Raw genomic sequence first — 22,161 nt, 5'->3', positions numbered from 1 at the left:
AGATTTTTTAAAATTTTTTTATTTTAATTTATTTTAATTTTTATTTTTAATTTTTTTAATTTTTAAATTTTTAAATTTTTAAATTTTTAAAATTTTTTTTTTTTTAATTTTTGGGGGGTCCTTCCCCTCCCCCCCCCTTTGTCCCCTCCCCCTCTGTCCCCTCCCCCTCTGTCCCCTCCCCCCCCGCTGTCCCCGCGTGTCCCCCAGGCCCAGACGCGGCAGCTGGGCCGGGATTAACCCCGCCCCTCCCCCACCCGGGGGGACAGACGGACAGACGGACACTGGGGGGGACAGGGGGACAGACAGAGGGACAGGGGGACTCTGGGGGGACAGACAGAGGGACAGGGGGACACTGGGGGGGACAGGGGGACAGACGGACAGATGGACACTGGGGGGACAGAGGGACACAGGGACAAAGGGACAGAGGGACAGACGGACACTCGGGGGGGACAGGGGGACATTGGGGGGGACAGACAGAGGGACAGGGGGACACTGGGAGGGGACAGGGGGACACTGGGGGGACAGACAGAGGGACACTGGGGGGGGACAGAGGAACAGGGGGACAGACGGACAGAGGGACAGACGGACAGGGCCACCCGCCCCGAAAATGTCCCCAAATCCCAATGTCCCCAAATCTCGGTGTCCCCAGTGTCCCCCCCAATGTCCCCCCCAGTGTCCCCAATGTCCCCCCAGTGTCCCCAATGTCCCCAAATCTCGGTGTCCCCAATGTCCCCAATGTCCCCCCAGTGTCCCCAATGTCCCCAGTGTCCCCCCCCGTGTCCCCCCCCCGTTAATTGGTGCCACCCGGGATTAGCCCCCGGGCCACCAATGTCACCTCTGTCCCCGGGATTAGGGGGTGACATCAGCGGGGGCTACTTAAGGGCTCCCCCCGCCCGGGGGTGCCTCCCCTGCCACTGTCGCTGTCACCATTGTCACTGTCACCAGTGCCACCCCTGTCACTGTCACCGCCGCTGCCACCCTGCCACCTGCAGCGCTGCCACCGTGTCACCTGCGCAGGTACGGCCGCGGGGACACCGCGGGGTGGGGACGGGGGGACGGGGACAGGGGGACAGGGACAGGGGGACAGGGACAGGGGGACAGGGGACAGGGGACATCCCTGAGTGAGGGACAGGGCCACCATGGGGCTGGGGACAGGGACAGGGACAGAGGGACAGGGACAGGGGGACAGGGACAGGGGGACAGGGACAGGGGGACATGGGAGAGGGGGACATGGGGACAGGGGAGAGGGGGACATGGGGACAGGGCCACCAAGGGGCTGGAGACAGGGGGACAGGGGGCAGGGGACAGGGGGACAGGGACAGGGGGACAGGGCCTTGGGGACATCACTGAGTTGGGGACAGGGCCACCATGAGGCTGGGGACAGGGGGACAGGGGGACAGGGGGATGGGGACAGGGCCACCATGGGGCTGGGGACACAGGGACAAGGCCACCAGGGACATGGGGACAGGGTGACAGGGCCACCAGGGACACGGGGACAGGGGGACATCCCTGGGGGACAGGGCCACCATGGGGGACATTGGCGGGGGGACACTGGTGGGGCTTGGGGACACTGGAGGGACATCGAGGACATGGAGGGGACTTCAAGGGGGGGCTTGGGGACATCGGGAGGGGCTTGGGGACATCAAGGGACACCTGGGGACACTGGGGGTGGGGGGCTTGGGGGCTTGGGGACACCGGGGTGACACTGGTGGGACACTGGGGGGGGCTTGGGGACATCAAGGGACACTTGGGGACATTGGGGGGGGGGGACTTTGGGGCCCGGGGGGTTCGGGGGGGGTGGGGGAGGGGCGTTGGGGACACCCCGGTGCCACCCCCCCCCGGTGTCACCCGTGTCCCCCCCTGTCCCCGCAGCCCCCCCGCCATGATGTCCTACCTGAAGCAGCCGCACTTCGGGGGCGTCACCGGGCTGGGCCTGGAGCTGCTGCCCCCCCCCGTGGGGTACCCGGGTACCCCAAATTGGGGAGGGGTCCTGGGGGGGTGGGGGGTGAGGGGTGAGGGATCCCCCCCCGTGGGAACCCCAAAATCCCCCCAAAATCCCGAAAATTCCCCAAAAATTCCCCAAAAATCCCCAAAATCTGAGCCTGGAGCTGCTGCCCCCCCCCGTGGGGTACCCGGGTACCCCCAATTGGGGAGGGGTCCTGGGGGGGTGGGGGGTGAGGGGGAACCCCAAAATTCCCCAAAATCCCCCCCAAAAAATTCCAAAAATATCCCCCCAAAAATCCCCCAAAATCCCCAAAATCTGGGCCTGGAGCTGCTGCCCCCCCTCCCCGTGGGGTACCCCCGAATTGGGGAGGGGTCCTGGGGGGGTGGGGGGTGAGGGGAGAGGGATCCCCCCCCGTGGGAACCCCAAAATCCCCAAAAATCCCCAAAAAATCCCCAAAATCTGGGCCCGGAACTGCTGCCCCCCCATCCTGGAGGGTACCCCCAAATTGGGGAGGGGTCCTTCGGGGGGGTGGGGGATGAGGGACCCCTCCCCGTGGGAACCCCAAAATTGGGGAGGGGGTGTCACGCTGGGGGGGTTCGTTGGGAATGAGGGATCCCCCCCAAATCCCGTGGGGTCCCCAATCCCGGGGGTCCCTCCCCAATCCCGGGGGTCTCTCGGGGGTCCCTCCCCAATCCCGGGGGTCTCTCCCCATCCCGGGGGTCCCTCCCCAATCCCGGGGGTCTCTCCCCCCATTCCCCATCCCGGGGTCCCTGCCCAATCCCGGGGGTCTCTCGGGGGTCCCTCCCCAACCCCGGGGGTCTCTCCCCCCATTCCCCATCCCGGGGGTCCCTCCTCAATCTCGGGGGTCTCTTGGGGGTCTCTCCCGCAGGCACCCCCCGCAAGCAGCGCCGCGAGCGCACTCCCCATCCCCAGTGTCTCTCCCCAATCTCGGGGGTCTCTCCCCAATCTCGGGGGTCTCTCCCCATCCCGGGGGTCCCTCCTCAATCCCGGGGGTCTCTCGGGGGTCTCTCCCCAATCTCGGGGGTCCCTCCCCAATCTCGGGGGTCTCTCCCCAACCTCGGGGGTCCCTCCCCAATCCCGGGGGTCTCTCCTCAATCTCGGGGGTCTCTCGGGGGTCTCTCCTGCCCAGGTACCCCCCGCAAGCAGCGGCGCGAGCGCACTCCCCATCCCGGGGGTCTCTCCCCACTCTCGGGGGTCCCTCCCCAATCCCGGGGGTCCCTCCCCAATCCCGGTGGTTTCTCCCCAATCCCGGGGGTCCCTCCTCAATCTCGGGGGTCTCTCCCCACTCTCGGGGGTCCCTCCCTAATTCCGGGGGTCCCTCCCTCAGGTACCCCCCGCAAGCAGCGCCGCGAGCGCACTCCCCATGCCCGGGGGTCCCTGCCCCCATTCCCCATCCCGGGGGTCTCCCGGGGGTCCCTCCCCAATCCCGGGGTCCCTCCCCAATTCCGGGGGTCTCTCCTCCCTCAGGTACCCCCCGCAAGCAGCGCCGCGAGCGCACTCCCCATCCCCAGTGTCCCTCCCCAATCCCGGGGGTCCCTCCCCAATCCCGGGGGTCTCTCCTCAATCTCGGGGGTCTCTCCCCAATCCCGGGGGTCTCTCCCCATCCCGGGGGTCCCTCCTCACTCTCGGGGGTCTCTCGGGGGTCTCTCCTCCCGCAGGCACCCCCCGCAAGCAGCGCCGCGAGCGCACCACCTTCACGCGTGCGCAGCTGGACGTGCTGGAGGCGCTGTTCGCCAAGACGCGGTACCCGGACATCTTCATGCGGGAGGAGGTGGCGCTCAAAATCAACCTGCCCGAGTCACGTGTGCAGGTGAGACAGGTGGGACACACCTGTGGGGACACGTGTGACACCCCTGGGGACACGGGACAGGGACAGCTGTGGGACAGGTGTGACACAGGGACAGGTGTGAGGCGCTGTTCGCCAAGACGCGGTACCCGGACATCTTCATGAGGGAGGAGGTGGCGCTCAAAATCAACCTGCCCGAGAGCCGCGTGCAGGTGAGACAGGTGTGGGGACAGGTGTGACACAGGTGTGACACCCCTGGGGACAGCTGTGTGACACAGGGACAGGGACAGACACAAGGACAGGGGTCTCCGCGTCCCCCCGTGTCCCTCCGTGTCTCCCGTGCCTCAGTTTCCCCCCCCCGTGCCTCAGTTTCCCCCCCGTGCCCCCCGTGCCTCAGTTTCCCCTTCCCCCCCGTGTCCCCCCATGTCCCCCCCTGCCCCCCGCGCCCCTCCATGCCTCAGTTTCCCCCCGTGCCTCAGTTTCCCCTCTGTGCCTCAGTTTCCCCGTGTCCCCCGAGCCCCCCGTGCCTCAGTTTCCCCTTCCCCCCCCCCGTGCCTCAGTTTCCCCCGCCGTGCCTCAGTTTCCCCCGTGTCCCCCCATGTCCCCCCCCGAGCCCCCCGTGCCTCAGTTTCCCCCCCGTGCCTCAGTTTCCCCCCCGTGCCTCAGTTTCCCCCGAGCCCCCCATGTCGCCCCCCGTGCCTCAGTTTCCCCGTGCCCCCCATGTCCCCCCATGTCCCCCCCGTGCCTCAGTTTCCCCCCCGTGCCTCAGTTTCCCCCGTGTCCCCCCATGTCGCCCCCCGTGCCTCAGTTTCCCCTTTCTCCCTCTCGTGCCTCAGTTTCCCCGTGTCCCCCGAGCCCCCCGTGTCCCCCCCATGTCCCCCCCATGCCTCAGTTTCCCCCCCGTGCCTCAGTTTCCCCCTCTCTTTCCAGGTGTGGTTCAAGAACCGCCGCGCCAAATGCCGCCAGCAGCAAGCCCAAGGCTCGGGCCCCCCCAAACCTCGCCCACCCCCCAAAAAGAAACCCTCCCCCCCCCGCGACCACCCCCCCCAGGATCCCCCCCCGGGCCCCTTCACGCCGCCCCCTCCCGCCGCCCCCAACCCCCCGGTGTCCATCTGGAGCCCCGCCGCGCTCTCCCCCCTGCCCGACCCCTCGGCGGGGCTGGGGGCTCCCCCTTTCCGCCCCTTCCCCACCTCGGGGGGCTTCCCCCCGCCCGCCTTCCCCCCCTATTTCGGGCCCGGGGGGCTCGAGCCCTACCTGGGACCCCCGCTCAGCCCCCTGGGACCCCCGCCCGCCCTGGCCGCGTCCCCCGCGGGATTCGGGGCCACCCCGGGGGGATTCGGGGCGACCCCCGGGCTGGGCTTTGGGGCGGGGGGCGAGTGCCTGGAGCTGAAGGAGGCGGGGGGCGCCTGGAAGGTGAATTTGGGGCTGGGGGAGTGCCTGGAGCTGAAGGAGCAGAGCGGGTGGAAGTTCCAGGTCTTGTAGGGCCGGGGCGGCGCCTTTTGGGGCGGAAAACCGGGAATTGGCGAGTCCGGAGCGCTAATTAACGGCCGGGGGCGGAGCGCTAATTAACGGGGCACGGAGCGCTAATTAACGGGGCACGGAGAGGTAATTAACGGCCGGGGGGGCGGAGCGGTAATTAACGGGGCACGGAGCGGTAATTAACGGGGCACGGAGCGGTAATTAACGGGGCATGGAGCGGTAATTAACGGCCGGGATCACGGATCGTTAATTAACGGGACATGGAGCGGTAATTAACGGGGCACGGAGCGATAATTAACGGCCGGGGGGCGGAGCGGTAATTAACGGGGCACGGAGCGGTAATTAACGGGGCATGGAGCGGTAATTAACGGGGGCACGGAGCGGTAATTAACGGGGGCACGGAGCGGTAATTAACAGGGCACGATGCAGTAATTAACGGGGCACGGAGCGGTAATTAACGCCCGGGACCACGGATCGTTAATTAACGGGGAGTCCGGAACGGTAATTAACGGCCGGGATCACGGAGCGGTAATTAACGGCCGGGATCACGGAGCGGTAATTAACGGGGGACGGAGCGGTAATTAACGGGGAGTCCGGAACGGTAATTAACGGCCGGGGGTCGGAGCGCTAATTAACGGGGAACGGAGCGGTAATTAACGGGGCACGGAGCGGTAATTAACGGCCGGGGGGCGGATCGTTAATTAACGGGGCACGGAGCGATAATTAACGGGGGACGGAGCGGTAATTAATGGGGGCACGGATCCCTAATTAATGCCCGTGATCACGGATCGTTAATTAATGCCCGCGGGCACGGATCGCTAATTAATGCCCGCGATCACGGATCGCTAATTAATGCCCGGGGAACTGAAAAATTCCCGGGAAATTTTGGGGGCAATTCCCGAGAATTGCGGAGCCACGGATAATTACCGGGACGCGGATCGCCGTTAATTAATTCCCGGAGTCACGGCTCGCTAATTAATGCCCGCGGTCACGGATCGCTAATTAATGCCGGGGTCACGGATCGCTAATTAATGCCTGGGGTCACGGACAATTCCCGCGGGGAACGGAAAATTCCCGGAGAATCGGGGAAATTTTGGGGAGAATTCCCCGGAATTGGAGATTCCCGAGCGGCGCACGGAATTACCGGACACAGATCGCCGTTAATTAATTACGGATCGCTAATTAACTCCGGGAATTTTGGGGGGAATTCCCCGGAATTGGAGAGCGGCGAGCGGCGCACGGCAATTACCGGGACACGGATCGCCGTTAATTAATTACGGATCGTTAATTAATTCCGGATCGCCGATCTTCATTCATTCCCGGATCGCTCATTAATTACGGATCGCGGATCGTTAATTAATTCCGCGGATTTTGGGGGGAATTCCCGACAATTGCGGACGGACAATTACCGCCATCGTCGCTAATTAATGCCCGGGGCACGGATCCTTAATTAATTCCGGATGGTTCATTAATTCCCGGGATCGCGGACAAGGCTCGGATCGTTAATTAATTCTGGATGGCGGATCGTTAATTAGCCCCGGATCGCGGATCATTCATTAATTCTGGATGGCGGATCGTTAATTAGCCCCGGATCGCGGATCGTTAATCAATTCTGGATGGCGGATCGTTAATTAGCCCCGGATCACGGATCATTCATTAATTTTGGATGGCGGATCGTTAATTAATTCGCGGATCGTTAATTAGCCCCGGATCGTGGACCGTTAATTAACTCCCGGGGCTCGGATCGTTAATTAATGCCCGGGATTCTGGAGAATGGACGAAATTCCCGGAAAACCGAAAATTCCCGAGGCTCGGGGGATCCCCGGATTTTGGGGGGGATCCCCGGATTTTTGGGGAATCCCCGGATTTTGGGGGGGATCCCCGGATTTTGGGGGGGGATCCCCGGATTTGGGGAATCCCCGGATTTTGGGGAATCCCCGGATTTTGGGGAATCCCCGGATTTTGGGGGGGATCCCCGGACGGGGGAGGGGGGGAATCCCCGGCCCCTCCCCCACCCCCGCCCCTCCCCCCCTTCCCGGAAGGAAAAATCCTGGAAAAGCGAAAATTTCATTAAAAAAACCAAAAAGTGCAAAAATGAGGGGGCTCCGTTAATTAACGCTAATGAGGGGAACTGGGGGGGCTCCGTTAATTAACGCTAATGAGGGGAACTGGGGGGGCGCCGTTAATTAACGCTGATGAGGGGATCTGGGGGGGGCCCGTTAATTAACGCTGATGAGGGGAACTGGGGGGGCTCCGTTAATTAACGCTAATGAGGGGAACTGGGCGGGGCCCGTTAATTAACGCTAATGAGGGGAACTGGGGGCGCCACGGCCGGAGCCTCGTGGGCGTGGCTACGGCGAGGGGGCGTGGCCAAACATTTTCCTTCATTTTCCACGGATTTGGGTTTTTTTTTTGTGGGAATCTCCCGATAAAAATCCTTTATTTTTTCTGGGGATTTGGGTTTTTTATTTTGGGGTGTTCCTGAAATTCCCAGAGCCCTCAGATCCCAGGGATCCATCCCCAAAAATTCCGGGGATCCATCCCCAAAAATCCCAGGGATCCATCCCCAAAAATCCCAGGGATTTCTCCCCAAAAATTCCCGAGGCTCCTCCTCTCCTGAACGCCGTTTATTGGGGGGGATTCTGGGGCAGGATCAGGGAATTCCGGGATTTTTATTTTTTAGGGAATTCCAGGATTTTCTTTAGGGAATTCTGTTTTTTTAAAATTTTTTTTAGGGAATCCCGAAGATTTTTAGGGAATTCCAGCAATTTCTGGAACTGCCTGGGGGCGGGAAAGGCCCCCCGGGGGTCTCCGGGTGGGATTTGGGGGCGGATTTGGGGCAATCTCGGGGTTTTTGGGGAATTCCCGGCGTTTTTAGGGAATTCCCGGATATTTTTAGGGAATTCCCGGCGTTTTAAGGGCACTTTCGGAACTGCTGGAGCGGGCAGCGCTGCCCGGGGGTCTCCGGGTGGGATTTGGGGTGAATTTGGGGCGGATTTTGGGCAGATTTGGGCGGTTTTGGGGCGGATCTTGGGCGGGTTTGGGGCGGGATCGGGCGGGATTGGGAACCCGGTTTTTTGGGGTGAATTCCCGGGATTTTGGGTCACTTCTGGAAGTGCTGCAGCGGGTAGTGCTCCCGGGGGTCTCCGGGTGGGATTGGGGGCGGATTTGGGTCAGATTCGGGGCAGATTTGGGCGGATTTTGGGCGGATTCGGGGCGGATTCTGGGCGGGTTCGGGCGGGATCGGTAACCCGGGATTTTTGGGGTGAATTCCCGGGATTTCGGGTCACTTCTGGAAGTGCTGCAGCGGGTAGTGCTCCCCGGGAGTCTCCGGGTGGGATTTGGGGTGGATTTGGGGCAGATTTGGGCGGATTCGGGGCGGTTTTGGGGCGGATTTTGGGCGGATCGGTAACCCCGTTTTTTTTGGGGAGAATTCCCGGGATTTGGGGTCACTTCTGGAAGTGCTGCAGCGGGTAGTGCTCCCCGGGGGTCTCCGGGTGGGATTTGGGGTGGATTTGGGGCGGATTTTGGGCGGTTTTGGGGCGGATTTTGGGCGGATTCTGGGCGGGTTCGGGCGGGATCGGTAACCCCGTTTTTTTGGGGTGAATTCCGGGGATTTTGGGGTCACTTCTGGAAGTGCTGCAGCGGGTAGTGCTCCCGGGGGTCTCCGGGTGGGATTTGGGGCGGATTTTGGGCGGATCTGGGGCGGATCGGTAACCCGGGATTTTGGGGTGAATTCCCGGGATTTGGGGTCACTTCTGGAAGTGCTGCAGCGGGTAGTGCTCCCCGGGGGTCTCTGGGTGGGATTTGGGGTGGATTTGGGGCAGATTTGGGCGGATTTTGGGCGGATTCGGGCGGGTTCGGGCGGGATCGGTAACCCCGTTTTTTTGGGGTGAATTCCGGGGATTTTGGGGTCATTTCTGGAAGTGCTGCAGCGGGTAGTGCTCCCTGGGGGTCTCCGGGTGGGATTTGGGGCGGATTTTGGGCAGATTTGGGCGGTTTTGGGGCGGATTTTGGACGGATTTGGGGCGGGATTGGGAACCCCGGTTTTTTGGGGTGAATTCCCGGGATTTTGGGCGGAATTCCCGGGATTTGGGGTCACTTCTGGAAGTGCTGCAGCGGGTAGTGCTCCCGGGGGTCTCCAGGTGGGATTTGGGGCGGATTTGGGGTGGATTCGGGGCGGATTTTGGGCGGATTCTGGGCGGGTTCAGGCGGGATCGGGAACCCCGGGATTTTGGGTGGAATTCCCGGGATTTCGGTCACTTCTGGAAGTGCTGCAGCGGGTAGTGCTCGCCGTAGGTCTCCAGGTGCCGCTGCAGCTCCTGGCGCTGCCGCCGCAGCCGCGGGGGCATCTCCAGGTAAACGTCGGAGAAGAGCAGGTGGGGCGGCGGCTTCGGCTCCCGCTCGGCCTGCTCGAACGCCTCCAGCACCTGCGGCCCCAATTCCCGCCTTTTCAGCCCAAATTCCCGCGGTTCCGGCCCCAATTCCCGCCTTTTCAGACCCAATTCCCGCCTTTTCAGACCCAATTCCCGCCTGTTCGGCCCCAATTCCCGCCCTTTCAGACCGATTTCCGGCGTTTCAAGCCAGAAATCCCGCGTTTTCCAGCAAAAAATCCCGGTTTTTAAGCCCAAATTCCCGCGGTTCCAGCCCCAATTCCCGCCGTTCCAGCCCCAAATTCCGCCTTTTCAGCCCCAATTCCCGCCTTTTCAGACCCAATTCCTGCCCTTTCAGACCGAATTCCCGGTTTTTCAGCCCAAATTCCCGCCTCTTTAGAGCAAATTCCCGCTGTTCCGGCCCAAATTCCCGCCTTTTCAGACCTATTTCCCACCTTTCCAGCCCCAAATTCCCGCCTTTTCGGCCCCAATTCCCGCCTTTTCGGCCCCAATTCCCGCCTGTTCGGCCCCAATTCCCGCCTTTTCGGCCCCAATTCCCGCCTGTTCGGCCCCAATTCCCGCCTTTTCAGACCGAATTCCCAGGTTTCCAGCAAAATATCCCGGTTTTTCAGCCCTAATTCCCGGTTTTTAAGCCCAAATTCCTGCGGTTCCAGCCCCAAATTCCCACCCTTTCAGCCCAAATTCCCGCCTTTCCAGCCCAAATTCCCAGGTTTTCAGCCCCAATTCCAGGTTTTCTCACCCCAAAATCCCAATTTCCGCCCCCCCAATCCCCGATTTTTTCCAACCCAAAACGACCCCAAACCCTGATTTTTTCCAGCCCCAAAACCCTGATTTTTTCCCATCCAAAACCCCCAAAATCCCCAATATTTTCCCCCCAAAATGCCGTTTTTCCCCCATAAATCCCCATTTTTTCCCCCAAAATCCCCGTTTTTTTTCCTAAAAACCCCAATTTTTTCCCCCAAAACCCCGATTTCTTCCCATTTTTCCCAAAATCTCTGTTTTTCGCACCATTTTGCGGGAGCTCTTCCTCCAGTCGCGCTCCTGCCCCTCGTCCCACCAGCCGCGCCGCGCCAGGTAGAGCCGCAGGCGGGAGATGGGGTGGTCCTGCTTGTCCCAGTAATTCACCTCGTCCACCGAGCGGTACGCGGAGCTGTCGTCACTCGTGCTGTGGTGGCCGATTCTGGGGAGAAAAACCCGGATTTTGGGAAAAAACGGGGAGAAAAGGGGAAAAAATAATAAAAAAACAGATTTCGGGAAAAAAACCCGGGGAAAATCCATTGGGAAATGGGGAAAATACGGGGGAAATGGGGAAAGTCAGAGAGCAGGTGGAGCTCGTGCTGTGGTGGCCGATTCTGGGGAGAAAAACACGGATTTTGGGAAAAAATGAGAAAAAATGTGTAAAAACGGGGATTTGGGGAAAAAACCCGGGGAAAATCCATTGGGAATGAGGAAAATCCAAGGGGCAGATGGAGCTGTCGTCACTCGTGCTGTGGTGGTCGATTCTGGGGAGAAAAACCGGGATTTTTGGAAAAAACAGGGAGAAAATGTGAAAAAATGGGAAAAAACGGTGAAAATCCAAAAAAAACGCGGGGAAAATCCATTGGGAAATGGGGAAAAAAACAGGGGAAATGGGGGAAATCCAAGGGAAGGCAGAGCTGTCGTCACTCGTGCTGTGGTGGCCGATTCTGGGGAGAAAAACACGGATTTTGGGAAAAAATGGGAAAAAAGGGGAAAAAACGGGGATTTGGGGAAAAAAACCCGGGGAAAATCCGAAAAATCCCGGGGAAAATCCATTGGGAAATGGGGAAATATCCAGGGGAAATCAGAGCTGTCGTCACTCGTGCTGTGGTGGCCGATCCTGGGGCGAAAAACACGGATTTTGGGAAAAAATGAGAAAAAATGTGTAAAAACGGGGATTTGGGGAAAAAAACCCGGGAAAAATCCATTGGGAATGGGGGAAAATATCCAGGGGAAATGGGGAAAACCCAAGGGTACACAGAGCTGTCGTCACTCATGCTGTGCTGGCTGATTCTGGGGAGAAAAACACGGATTTTGGGAAAAAACGGGGAGAAAATGTGAAAAAATGGGAAAAAACGGTGAAAATCCAAAAAAAACCCGGGGAAAATCCATTGGGAAATGGGGAAATCGGAGCTGTCGTCACTCGTGCTGTGGTGGCCGATCCTGGGGGGAAAAACCCGGATTTTGGGAAAAAATGGGGAAAATTGAGATTATGGGGGAAAAAAGTGGATTTTTTGGAGGGAAAAAACCCGGATTTTTTTTGGAAAATAAAACTAAATAAAAAAAAAAAAAAATAGGATTTTTTGGGGGTAAAAAACCAGATTTTTCGGGGGTAAAAACCCAGGTTTTTTCGGGGTAAAAAATCGGATTTTTTTGGGAAAAAAATCGGATTTTTGGGGGGCAAAAAAATCGGATTTGTGGGGGGCAAAAAATCAGACTTTTTTGAGGAAAAAAATCAGATTTTTTGGGGGTAAAAAATCGGATTTTTGTGGGTGAAAAATTCGATTTTTTTTAGGTAGAAAATCGGATTTTTTGGGGGTAAAAAATCGGATTTTTGTGGGTGAAAAATTGGATTTTTTTGAGGTAGAAAATCGGATTTTTTTTGCGAAAAAGAATCGGATTTGTTTAAGGAAAAGTCTGATTTTTTGGGGGGGTAAAAAATCGGATTTTTGGGGGCAAAAAAGAGGGTTTTTTGGGGGTAAAAAATCGGATTTCTGGGGGGAAAGATTCTGAATTTTTTGAGCTAAAAATCAGATTTTTTTGGAGGAAAAAATCCGATTTTTGGGGGGTAAAAAATCGGATTTTTTTGGGGAAAAAAAAAGCTAAATTAAAAAAAAAAAGAGGGATATTTTTGGGGTGAAAAAGCGTGTTTTTGGGTGAATCTGTGGCACCCACCTGTAGGTCATGGCCTCGATGAGGAAGGGCTGGTTCTCGGCCACCGCCCGGCGCCGCGCCTCCCGCGTGGCGTTGTACACGGCGAAAACGTCGTTGCCGTCCACGCGGATGGAGAGCAGCCCGTAGCCAGGACCCCGAGCCGCTGAAAATGGATCAGATTTTGGGGGAAAAACAGCCGGATTTGGGAAAAAAACCTTAATAAAAAACCCAAAGGATTTGGGGGAAAAAACCCAGATTTGGGGTCGTTCCCATCCACGCGGATGGAGAGCAGCCCGTAGCCAGGGCCCCGAGCAGCTGAGGGAGCAGAAAAATGGATCAGATTTTGGGGGAAAAACAGCCGGATTTGGGAAAAAAAAACCTGAATGGAAACTCAAAGGATTTGGGGGAAAAAACCCGGATTTTGGGAAAAAAAACCCCGGATTTGGGGTCATTCCCGTCCCCGCGGATGGAGAGCAGCCCGTAGCCAGGACCCCGAGCGGCTGGGGGGGGAAAAACCCAAATGATTTTGGGGGAAAACCAGCCAGATTTGGGAAAAAAAAACCTGAATGGAAACACAAAGGATTTGGGGGAAAAAAACGCGGATTTTGGGAAAAAAACCCTGGATTTAGGGTCGTTGCCGTCCACGCGGATGGAGAGCAGCCCGTAGCCAGGGCCCCGAGTGGCTGAGGGGGGAGAAAAAGGGATCAGATTTTGGGGGAAAACCAGCCAGATTTGGGAAAAAAAAACCTTAATAAAAACCCCAAAGGATTTTAGGGAAAAAACCCCGGATTTGGGGTCATTCCCGTCCACGCGGATGGAGAGCAGCCCATAGCCAGGGCCCTGAGCGGCTGAGGGGAGGGAAAAATGGATCAGATTTTGGGGGAAAAACAGCCAGATTTAGGAAAAAAAAACCTGAATGGAAACTCAAAGGATTTGGGGAAAAAAACCCTGATTTTGGGAAAAAACCCCCGGATTTGGGGTCATTCCCGTCCACGCGGATGGAGAGCAGCCCGTAGCCAGGGCCCCGAGCCGCTGAAAATGGATCAGATTTTGGGGGAAAAACAGCCAGATTTGGGAAAAAAAACCTGAATGGAAACTCAAAGGATTTGGGGGAAAAAACCCCAGATTTGGGGTCATTCCCGTCCACGCGGATGGAGAGCAGCCCATAGCCAGGACCCCGAGCAGCTGGGGGGGGGAAAAACAGGAATGGATTTTGGGGGAAAAACAGCCAGATTTGGGGTTTGTATTCTTAGGGAAACACGATTGGATATTGGGGGAAAAACCCCTGGATTTGGGAAAAAAAACCTTAATGGAAATTCAAAGGATTTGGGGAAAAAAACCTGGATTTGGGGTTTATGTCCTCGGGGAAAACCCACAGGATTTTGGGGGAAAAACCGCCCAAAACTACCCAGAACACCCAAAAACCCCAAAAACTGCCCAAAACGCCCCAAATTCGGGGGATTTTGGGTCCCTCACCGATGCCATCGCCCCGGTACTGCTCGGAGGTGGGCGTGGAGATGGCGTAGCCGTTGTTGCGGCAGAAGAAGACGATGGGGCCAACAAAAACCCCCCAAAACCGCCCAAAACACCCCAAAATCGCTAAAACTGGCTAAATCCGCCCAAAATGCCCCAAATTTGGGGGATTTTGGGGTTTCTCACCAATTCCATCGCCCCGGTACTGCTCGGAGGTGGGCGTGGAGATGGCGCAGCCGTTGTTGCGGCAGAAGAAGACGATGGGGCCAACAAAAACCCCCCAAAATCATCAAAAACCCCAAAAACCGCCCAAAATGCCCCAAATTCCGGGGTTTTTGGGTTTCTCACCAATTCCATCGCCCCGGTACTGCTCGGAGGTGGGCGTGGAGATGGCGTAGCCGTTGTTGCGGCAGAAGAAGACGATGGGGCCAACAAAAACCCCTCAAAACCACCCAAAACACCCCAAAATCATCAAAAACCCCAAAACCCGCCCAAAATGCCCCAAATTTGGGGGATTTTGGGTCTCTCACCGATGCCATCGCCCCGGTACTGCTCGGAGGTGGGCGTGGAGATGGCGTAGCCGTTGTTGCGGCAGAAGAAGACGATGGGGCCAACAAAAACCCCCCAAAATCATCAAAAACCCCAAAAACCGCCCAAAATGCCCCAAATTCCGGGGTTTTTGGGTTTCTCACCAATTCCATCGCCCCGGTACTGCTCGGAGGTGGGCGTGGAGATGGCGCAGCCGTTGTTGCAGCAGAAGAAGACGATGGGACCAACAAAAACACCCCAAAATCATCAAAAACCCCAAAATCCGCCCAAAATGCCCCAAATTCGGGGGATTTTGGGTCTCTCACCGATGCCATCGCCCCGGTACTGCTCGGAGGTGGGCGTGGAGATGGCGCAGCCGTTGTTGTGGCAGAAGGGACCAACAAAAAGCCCCAAAACCACCCAAAACACCCCAAAATCATCAAAAACCCCAAAATCCGCCTAAAATGACCCAAATTTGGGGGTTTTTGGGTTTCTCACCAATTCCATCGCCCCGGTACTGCTCGGAGGTGGGCGTGGAGATGGCGTAGCCGTTGTTGCGGCAGAAGAAGACGATGGGGCCAACAAAAACCCCCCAAAATCATCAAAAACCCCAAAACCCGCCCAAAATGCCCCAAATTCCCGGGTTTTTGGGGTCTCTCACCGATGCCATCGCCCCGGTACTGCTCGGAGGTGGGCGTGGAGATGGCGTAGCCGTTGTTGCGGCAGAAGAAGACGATGGGGCACTCGAGGGTGGCGGCGAAGTTGAAGCCGGCGTGGGCGTCGCCCTCGCTGGCCGCCCCCTCCCCAAAGTAGCAGACCACCGCCCGGCTGGCGTCCGCGCGCTTGATGGCGTAGGCGGCGCCCACGGCTGGGGAGAAAAACGGCGATTTTGGGAAAAATGTCAAAATTTGTCATTGGGAGGGATGGGGGAGGTGGGGGAAAAAATCGCGGAATTTTTCGGTGGGGGGAAAGGGAAGATATGGGGGGGAAAAGGGTTTGGGGAAAGAAACGGGGATTTTGGGAAAAAGTGGGGGGTTTTGTCATTGGGAGGGATGGGGGGGTTTGGGGAAAAAATCCCAGAATTTTTCGGTGGTGGGAAAGGGGAGATATGGGGGGGAAAAGGGAGATTTGGGGGAAGAAACGGGGATTTTAGGAAAAAATCCCACAATTTTTCGTTGGGAGGAACAGGGGGATTTGGGGGAAAAATGGGGGATTTGGGGGGAAAAAGGGTTTGGGGGAAAAAAGCGGGATTTGGGGTAAAAAACGGGGGATTTTGTCATTGGGAGGAATGAGGGGATTTGGGGAAAAAATCCCGGAATTTTTCGGTGGTGGGAAAGGGGAGATATGGGGGGAAAATGGTTTGGGAGAAAAAACGGGGATTTTGGGCAAAATCAGGTGGGGTTCATGCTGGGAAATGTGGGGGGTTTGGGGAAAAAATCCCGGAATTTTTCGTTGGGAGGAACTGGGGAATTTGGATGATAAATGGGGGATTTTGGGGAAAAGGTTTTGGGGGAAAAAAAGGGGATTTTGGGAAAAATTGCTGGGATTTTCCATTGGGAAGAATGGGGGGATTTGGGGACAAAATGGGGGATTTTAGGGAAAAAGGGATTTGGGGGAAAAAAGGAGGAATTTGGGGCCAAGGGGTTTCCCCCTCCCCAAAGTAGCAGACCACCGCCCGGCTGGCGTCCGCCCGCTTGATGGCGTAGGCGGCGCCCACGGCTGGGGAGAAAAACGGCGATTTTGGGAAAAATGTCAAAATTTGTCGTTGGGAGGGATGGGGGAGGTGGGGGAAAAAATCGCGGAATTTTTCGGTGGTGGGAAAGGGGAGATATGGGGGGGAAAAGGGTTTGGGGGAAAAAACGGGGATTTTGGGAAAAAATAAATCAGTATTTGTCGTTGGGAAATGTGGGGGGGTTTGGGGAAAAAATCCCGGAATTTTTCGGTGGGGAGAGGGGAGATATGGGGGGAAAATGGGGGATTTTGGAGGAAAAGGGTTTGGGGGAAAAAAAGCGGGATTTTGGGTAAAAATGGGGGGTTTTGTCATTGGGAGGGATGGGGGGGTTTGGGGAAAAAATCCCGGAATTTTTCGTTGGGAGGAACTGGGGAATTTGGGTGATAAATGGGGGACTTAGGGGGAAAAGGTTTTGGGGGAAAAAAGGGGGATTTTGGGAAAAAAAGGGGGATTTTGTCATTGGGAAGAATATGGGGATTTGGGGACAAAATGGGGGATTTTATGGAAAAAGGGATTTGGGGAAAAAATGGGGATTTTGGGAAAAAATGGGGGGAAAAGGGGGAGAAAAATGGGGAAAAAAGGGCAAATTTGGGGAAAAAAGGGCGGAAAAAAGCAAAAGTTTGGGAATAAAGGGGGGAAAAGGGGGAAATTTGGGGAAAAAAGCAAAAATTTTGGGAAAAAAGGGTGTATAACAGGAGAAATTTGGGGAAAAAAGGGGAAATCTGGGAGAAAAAAGGGCAGAGAAAAGCAGAAGTTTGGGGAAAAGGGGAAATTTGGGGAAAAAGGGCATAAAAAGCAGAAATTTGGGGACAAAAGGGGAAATTTTGGGGAAAAAGGGAAAATTTGGGAAAAAAGGGCAGAAAAAAGCAGAAGTTTGGAGAAAAATGGGGGGGAAAAGGCGGAAATTTGGGGACAAAAGGGGAAATTTAGGAAAAAAGGGTGGGAAAAAATGGAAATTTGGGAAAAAAAGGGGGAAAAAAAGGGAAAAAAAGGGGAAAAAAAGGGAAAAAAAGGGGGAAAGGTGGGGGAAACGGAGGGGGCAGGTGTCGGGGGCCAGGTGAGACCCCCCAGGTGCGTCACCTTGCGGGATCTGCGTGGCCAGCGGGGACGAGATGGTGACGAAGTGGCGCTCGGGGCAGCCGTAGTGCACCGGCATCTGGCGGCCCTTGCCGGGGTCACGGGCGTTACCGTAGCACTGGGCCATGAAGAGCTCCAGGGGGTACCCCCGGTACAGCAGCACACCTGGGGACAGGTGAGGTTACCTGGAGAACACCTGGGGAACACCTGTGTTACACCTGTCCCCTGTGTCACCTGTGCCACCTGCTCTAACTGGGCCATGAACAGCTCCAGGGGGTACCCCCGGTACAGCAGCACACCTGGGGAGACAGGTAACACCTCACCTGAGTCACCTGGGACACACCTGTCACACCTGTGTTACACCTGTGTTACACCTGTCACACCTGTGTTACACCTGTCACCTGTGCCACCTGCTCTAACTGGGCCATGAACAGCTCCAGGGGGTACCCCCGGTACAGCAGCACACCTGGGGAGACAGGTAACACCTCACCTGAGTCACCTGGGACACACCTGTCACACCTGTGTTACACCTGTGTTACACCTGTCCCCTGTGCCACCTGTGCCACCTGCTCTAACTGGGCCATGAAGAGCTCCAGGGGGTACCCCCGGTACAGCAGCACACCTGGGGAGACAGGTAACACCTCACCTGAGTCACACCTGAGTCACCTGTCACACCTGGGACACACCTGTCACACCTGTGTTACACCTGTCCCCTGTGCCACCTGCTCTAACTGGGCCATGAAGAGCTCCAGGGGGTACCCCCGGTACAGCAGCACACCTGGGGGGACAGGTAACACCTCATCTGAGTCACCTGTCACACCTGGGACACACCTGTGTTACACCTGTCACACGTGTGTTACACCTGTCACCTGTGTCACCTGTGCCACCTGCTCTAACTGGGCCATGAACAGCTCCAGGGGGTACCCCCGGTACAGCAGCACACCTGGGGACAGGTAACGGGGTCACCTGAGTCACACCTGGGGCACAGCTGGGTTACACCTGTGTTACACCTGTCCCACCTGGGCTCACCTGTCCCACCTGTCCCTTATCTGTCCCACCTGTGCTCACCTGTCCCTTACCTGTCCCACCTGTGCTCACCTGTGCCACCTGTCCCTTTCCTGTCCCACCTGTGCTCACTTGTGCTCACCTGTCCCTCACCTGTGCCCACCTGTCCCACCTGTGCTCACCTGCCTCCCGGTACTGCCCGAACACCAGGTCCCTTACCTGTCTCACCTGCCCCACCTGTGCTCACCTGTGCTCACCTGTCCCACCTGTGCTCACCTGTGCTCACCTGTCCCTTACCTGTCCCACCTGCGCTCACCTGCCTCCCGGTACTGCCCGAACACCAGATCCCTCACCTGTCCCTTACCTGTGCTCACCTGTCCCACCTGTGCTCACCTGTCCCAACTGTCTCACCTGTCCCTTACCTGTCCCACCTGTGCTCACCTGTCCCACCTGCGCTCACCTGCCTCCCGGTACTGCCCGAACACCAGGTCGGCGGCGTCCAGGGCGGCGGCGCTGCCCACGTGCGTCCCCTCCTCGCCGTAGTTGGTCATGTAGAACGAGATCCGGCCCTGCGCAGGTGAGCGCCAGGTGAGCGCCAGGTGAGCGCCAGGTGAGCGCCCAGGTGAGCCCCGCCCGTACCTGGCGCTGGGACTCGTAGAGGATCCTGTCCATGGTGTTGAGCAGCGTCATCGTCTTGTAGAGCTTCAGCACCTGCTCCTTGGGCAGCTGCGGGACAGGTGAGACAGGTGAGACAGGTGAGGGGCACCCGGGCGGGTGGGGCACCTGTGGTGTCACCTGTCCTGCCTCACCTGTCCCAGGTGTGGCACCTGTCCCAAACGTCACCCGTCACACCTCACCGGTCCCATGTGTTATCTGTCCCAGGTGTGTTACCTGTCTGAGTGTGTGTCCCAGGTGTGTGTGACCTATCTCACCTGTCCCAGGTGTGTGTTACCTGTCCAGGTGTGTTACCTTTGGGTCCTCGCTGTCGCGGATCACCTGTCCCTGCCGGTCCATCACCCGGTACACCGGGATCCCTGTGTGTGTGTGTGTGTGTGTGTGACCTGTCCCAGGTGTGTGTGACCTGTCTCACCTGTCCCAGGTGTGTCTCAGGTGTGTCTCACCTGTCCAGGTGTGTTACCTTGGGGTCCTCGCTGTCGCGGATCACCTGGCCCTGCCGGTCCATCACCCGGTACACCGGGATCCCTGTGTGTGTGACCTGTCCCAGGTGTGTGTGACCTGTCCAGGTGTGTCCCAGGTGTGTTACCTGCCCAGGTGTGTTACCTTTGGGTCCTCGCTGTCGCGGATCACCTGTCCCTGCCGGTCCATCACCCGGTACACCGGGATCCCTGTGTGTGTGACCTGTCCCAGGTGTGTCCCAGGTGTGTTACCTGTCCCAGGTGTGTCTCACCTGTCCAGGTGTGTTACCTTGGGGTCCTCGCTGTCGCGGATCACCTGTCCCTGCCGGTCCATCACCCGGTACACCGGGATCCCTGTGTGTGTGACCTGTCCCAGGTGTGTCCCAGGTGTGTGACCTGTCCCAGGTGTGTCTCACCTGTCCAGGTGTGTTACCTTGGGGTCCTCGCTGTCCCTGATCACCTGTCCCTGCCGGTCCATCACCCGGTACACCGGGATCCCTGTGTGTGTGTGTGTGTGACCTGTCCCAGGTGTGTCCCAGGTGTGTCCCAGGTGTGTTACCTGTCCCAGGTGTGTTACCTGTCCCAGGTGTGTCTCACCTGTCCAGGTGTGTTACCTTTGGGTCCTCGCTGTCGCGGATCACCTGTCCCTGCCGGTCCATCACCCGGTACACCGGGATCCCTGTGTGTGTTACCTGTCCCAGGTGTGTTACCTGTCCCAGGTGTGTTACCTGTCCCAGGTGTGTCTCACCTGTCCAGGTGTGTTACCTTGGGGTCCTCACTGTCCCGGATCACCTGGCCCTGCCGGTCCATCACCCGGTACACCGGGATCCCGGCCAACACCTGGGGCTGGATGAACTCGAGGCGTTCGGCGAACTCGGCCGAGGCCCCCGGGAACTGCGGCCGCTCCTCGGGGGAGCCCTGGGGACAGAGGGGACAGCGGGGTTGGGGACACTGGGGTGGCACTGGGGACAGAGGGGGGACAGAGGGGTGGCACCAGGGACAGAGGGGACAGAGGGGACAGCGGGATTGGGGACACTGGGGTGGCACCGGGGACAGAGGGGGGACAGAGGGGACACGGGGCTGGCATTGGGACATGGGGGACAGAGGGGAGCCATGGGGACAGCGGGGACAGAGGGGTGGCACCGGGGACACAGAGGTGACACTCGGGGGGCCCTGGGGACAGAGGGGACAGCGGGATTGGGGACACTGGGGTGGCACTGGGGACAGGGGGGACAGAGGGGACAGAGGGGTGGCACCGGGGACAGAGGGGACAGAGGGGACAGGGGGGTGGCACCGGGGACAGGGGGGTGGCACTGGGGACAGAGGGGTGGCACCGGGGACACAGAGGTGACACTCGGGTGGCCCTGGGGACAGTGGGGACCCCTGGGGCCAGAGGAGACAGCGGGACTGGGGACACGGGGGAGACATTGGGGTGGCACTGGGGACAGGGGGACAACAGGGACAGGGGGGCTCCTGGGGACACGCCGACCCCTCCCTGTCACCTCCCTGTCCCCTGCTGTCCCTTCCTGCCCCCCCCTCCTCTGTCCCCCCTACTGTCCCCTCTGTCCCCCTCTGCTGTCCCCTCTCTGTCCCCTCCCTATCCCGTCCCTGTCCCCTCCGTCCCCCCTCCCTGTCCCCTGCTGTTCCCTCTTTGTCCCCCCTGTCCCCCCTCAATGTCCCCTCCCTGTCCCCTCTGTCCCCGCTCACTGTCCCGTTCCCCCCTGTCCTCACTCACTGTCCCCTCTCTGTCCCCTGTCCCCTCTGTGTCCCCCTGTCCCCTCTCTCTGTCCTCCTCTGCCCCTCCCTGTCCCCTGTCCCCCCTGTCCCCTGTCCCCTCCTGTCCCCTCTCTGTCCCCTCCCTGTCCCCTGTCCCCTCAATGTCCCCTCTGTCCCCTGTCCCCCCACTCTCCCCTCTCTGTCCCCTCTGTCCCCCCTGTCCCTGTCCCCTCTGTCCCCCTGTCCCTGTCTCCTGTCCCTGTCCCCTGTCCCCTCTCTGTCCCCCTGTCCCCTGTCCCCTCTGTCCCCCCGTCCCGTCCCCACTCACTGTCCCCCCTGTCCCGTCCCTGTCCCCCCTGTCCCCCCTGTCCCTCTGTCCCCCTGTCCGTCCGCACTCACGGCGCCCCCCAGCAGCCGCCGCCCCCCCGGGCCGAGCCCCCCCGGGAGCCGCCGCCGCCACCGCAGCGCCCGCAGCGCCGCCATCTTCCCTGGGGGCGTGGCCTGGCGCGCGCCGAGCGCTGATTGGCTGCGCGGGGGGCGGTGGAGCGGCCCGGGGCAGCTGATTGGCTGCGCGCCCCGAGGGGGAAGCCACGCCCGCTGCCGGCCTTATTAGGAATGGCACGGCCACGCCCACAAAGCCGTTGAGGGCGTTGCTGTGGTTGGCCACGCCCCGTAAATTACCAAATAAGGGAATTCATCGCGCCACGCCCACAAGACCGCGCGAGGGTGGGCGCTGAGCTGGCCACGCCCCTTGAGTGACGTCGCGGGACACACCCATAGCCCCTCCTTATGGTGGGAGCCCCGCCCACCATGGAGACCCCCTCCCCCGAATCCCCCCACCCAAAATTTCTGAACCCCCCCCCATTCCCCCTCCCCCACCCTGGGGACCCCCAAACCCCCCCCCAAATTCCCGAAACCCCGCCCACCATGGGGACCCCCCCCCCGAATTATCCCACCCAAAATTTCTCCCCTCCCCC

At 58.8% G+C, this 22,161-nt stretch overlaps 2 protein-coding genes across 6 annotated transcripts; one reads left to right on the top strand and one right to left on the bottom strand.

The window, feature by feature from the left end:
* Window positions 1-1,882: 1,882 nt before the first annotated feature.
* LOC311164779 (homeobox protein otx5-like) lies at window positions 1,883-5,234 on the top strand (the record flags this gene model as incomplete). Its single annotated transcript, XM_084224386.1, has 3 exons — window positions 1,883-1,967; window positions 3,625-3,776; window positions 4,683-5,234. 3 exons carry the CDS (start codon window positions 1,883-1,885, stop codon window positions 5,232-5,234), a joined length of 789 nt encoding a protein of 262 aa, XP_084080512.1.
* Window positions 5,235-8,563: 3,329 nt separating this feature from the next.
* Window positions 8,564-21,706, bottom strand: BCKDHA (branched chain keto acid dehydrogenase E1 subunit alpha). Of its 5 annotated transcripts, none has more exons than XM_084224344.1 (10): window positions 21,584-21,706; window positions 20,234-20,386; window positions 18,972-19,058; window positions 18,793-18,901; window positions 17,331-17,492; window positions 15,180-15,386; window positions 12,539-12,680; window positions 10,634-10,805; window positions 9,524-9,661; window positions 8,564-9,178 (listed from the first exon to the last, which is right to left on the bottom strand). In XM_084224344.1, the coding sequence occupies exons 1-10, from the start codon at window positions 21,665-21,667 to the stop codon at window positions 9,146-9,148; spliced, it is 1,287 nt and encodes a 428-aa protein (XP_084080470.1). In that variant the 5' UTR covers window positions 21,668-21,706; the 3' UTR covers window positions 8,564-9,145. The 5 variants fall into 5 exon arrangements, with proteins under 5 accessions (XP_084080470.1, XP_084080472.1, XP_084080471.1 ...); XM_084224346.1 differs by adding an exon at window positions 19,758-19,784 and having other exon boundaries at window positions 8,564-9,661; window positions 20,261-20,386; XM_084224345.1 differs by adding an exon at window positions 19,471-19,497 and having other exon boundaries at window positions 8,564-9,661; window positions 20,261-20,386.
* Window positions 21,707-22,161: the final 455 nt, after the last annotated feature.

Source organism: Fringilla coelebs, assembly GCF_963513975.1.
Source record: "Fringilla coelebs genome assembly, chromosome: 37".
NCBI classification, from domain to species: Eukaryota; Metazoa; Chordata; class Aves; order Passeriformes; family Fringillidae; genus Fringilla; species Fringilla coelebs.
The sequence above is the reverse complement of the archived record's forward strand: the minus strand, read 5'-3'. Positions and strand labels throughout refer to the sequence as shown.

Coding starts and splice junctions, on each gene's coding strand:
- BCKDHA (XM_084224343.1), bottom strand. CDS start 21,667: ATGGCGGCGCTGCGGGCGCTGCGGTGGCGGCGGCGGCTCCCGGGGGGG. Junction 19,059..20,233: donor GGGACAGTGAGGACCCCAAG/GTAACACACCTG, acceptor CCTGTCCCGCAG/CTGCCCAAGGAGCAGGTGCT. Junction 15,387..17,330: donor GGCCACGCAGATCCCGCAAG/GTGACGCACCTG, acceptor TTTTCTCCCCAG/CCGTGGGCGCCGCCTACGCC.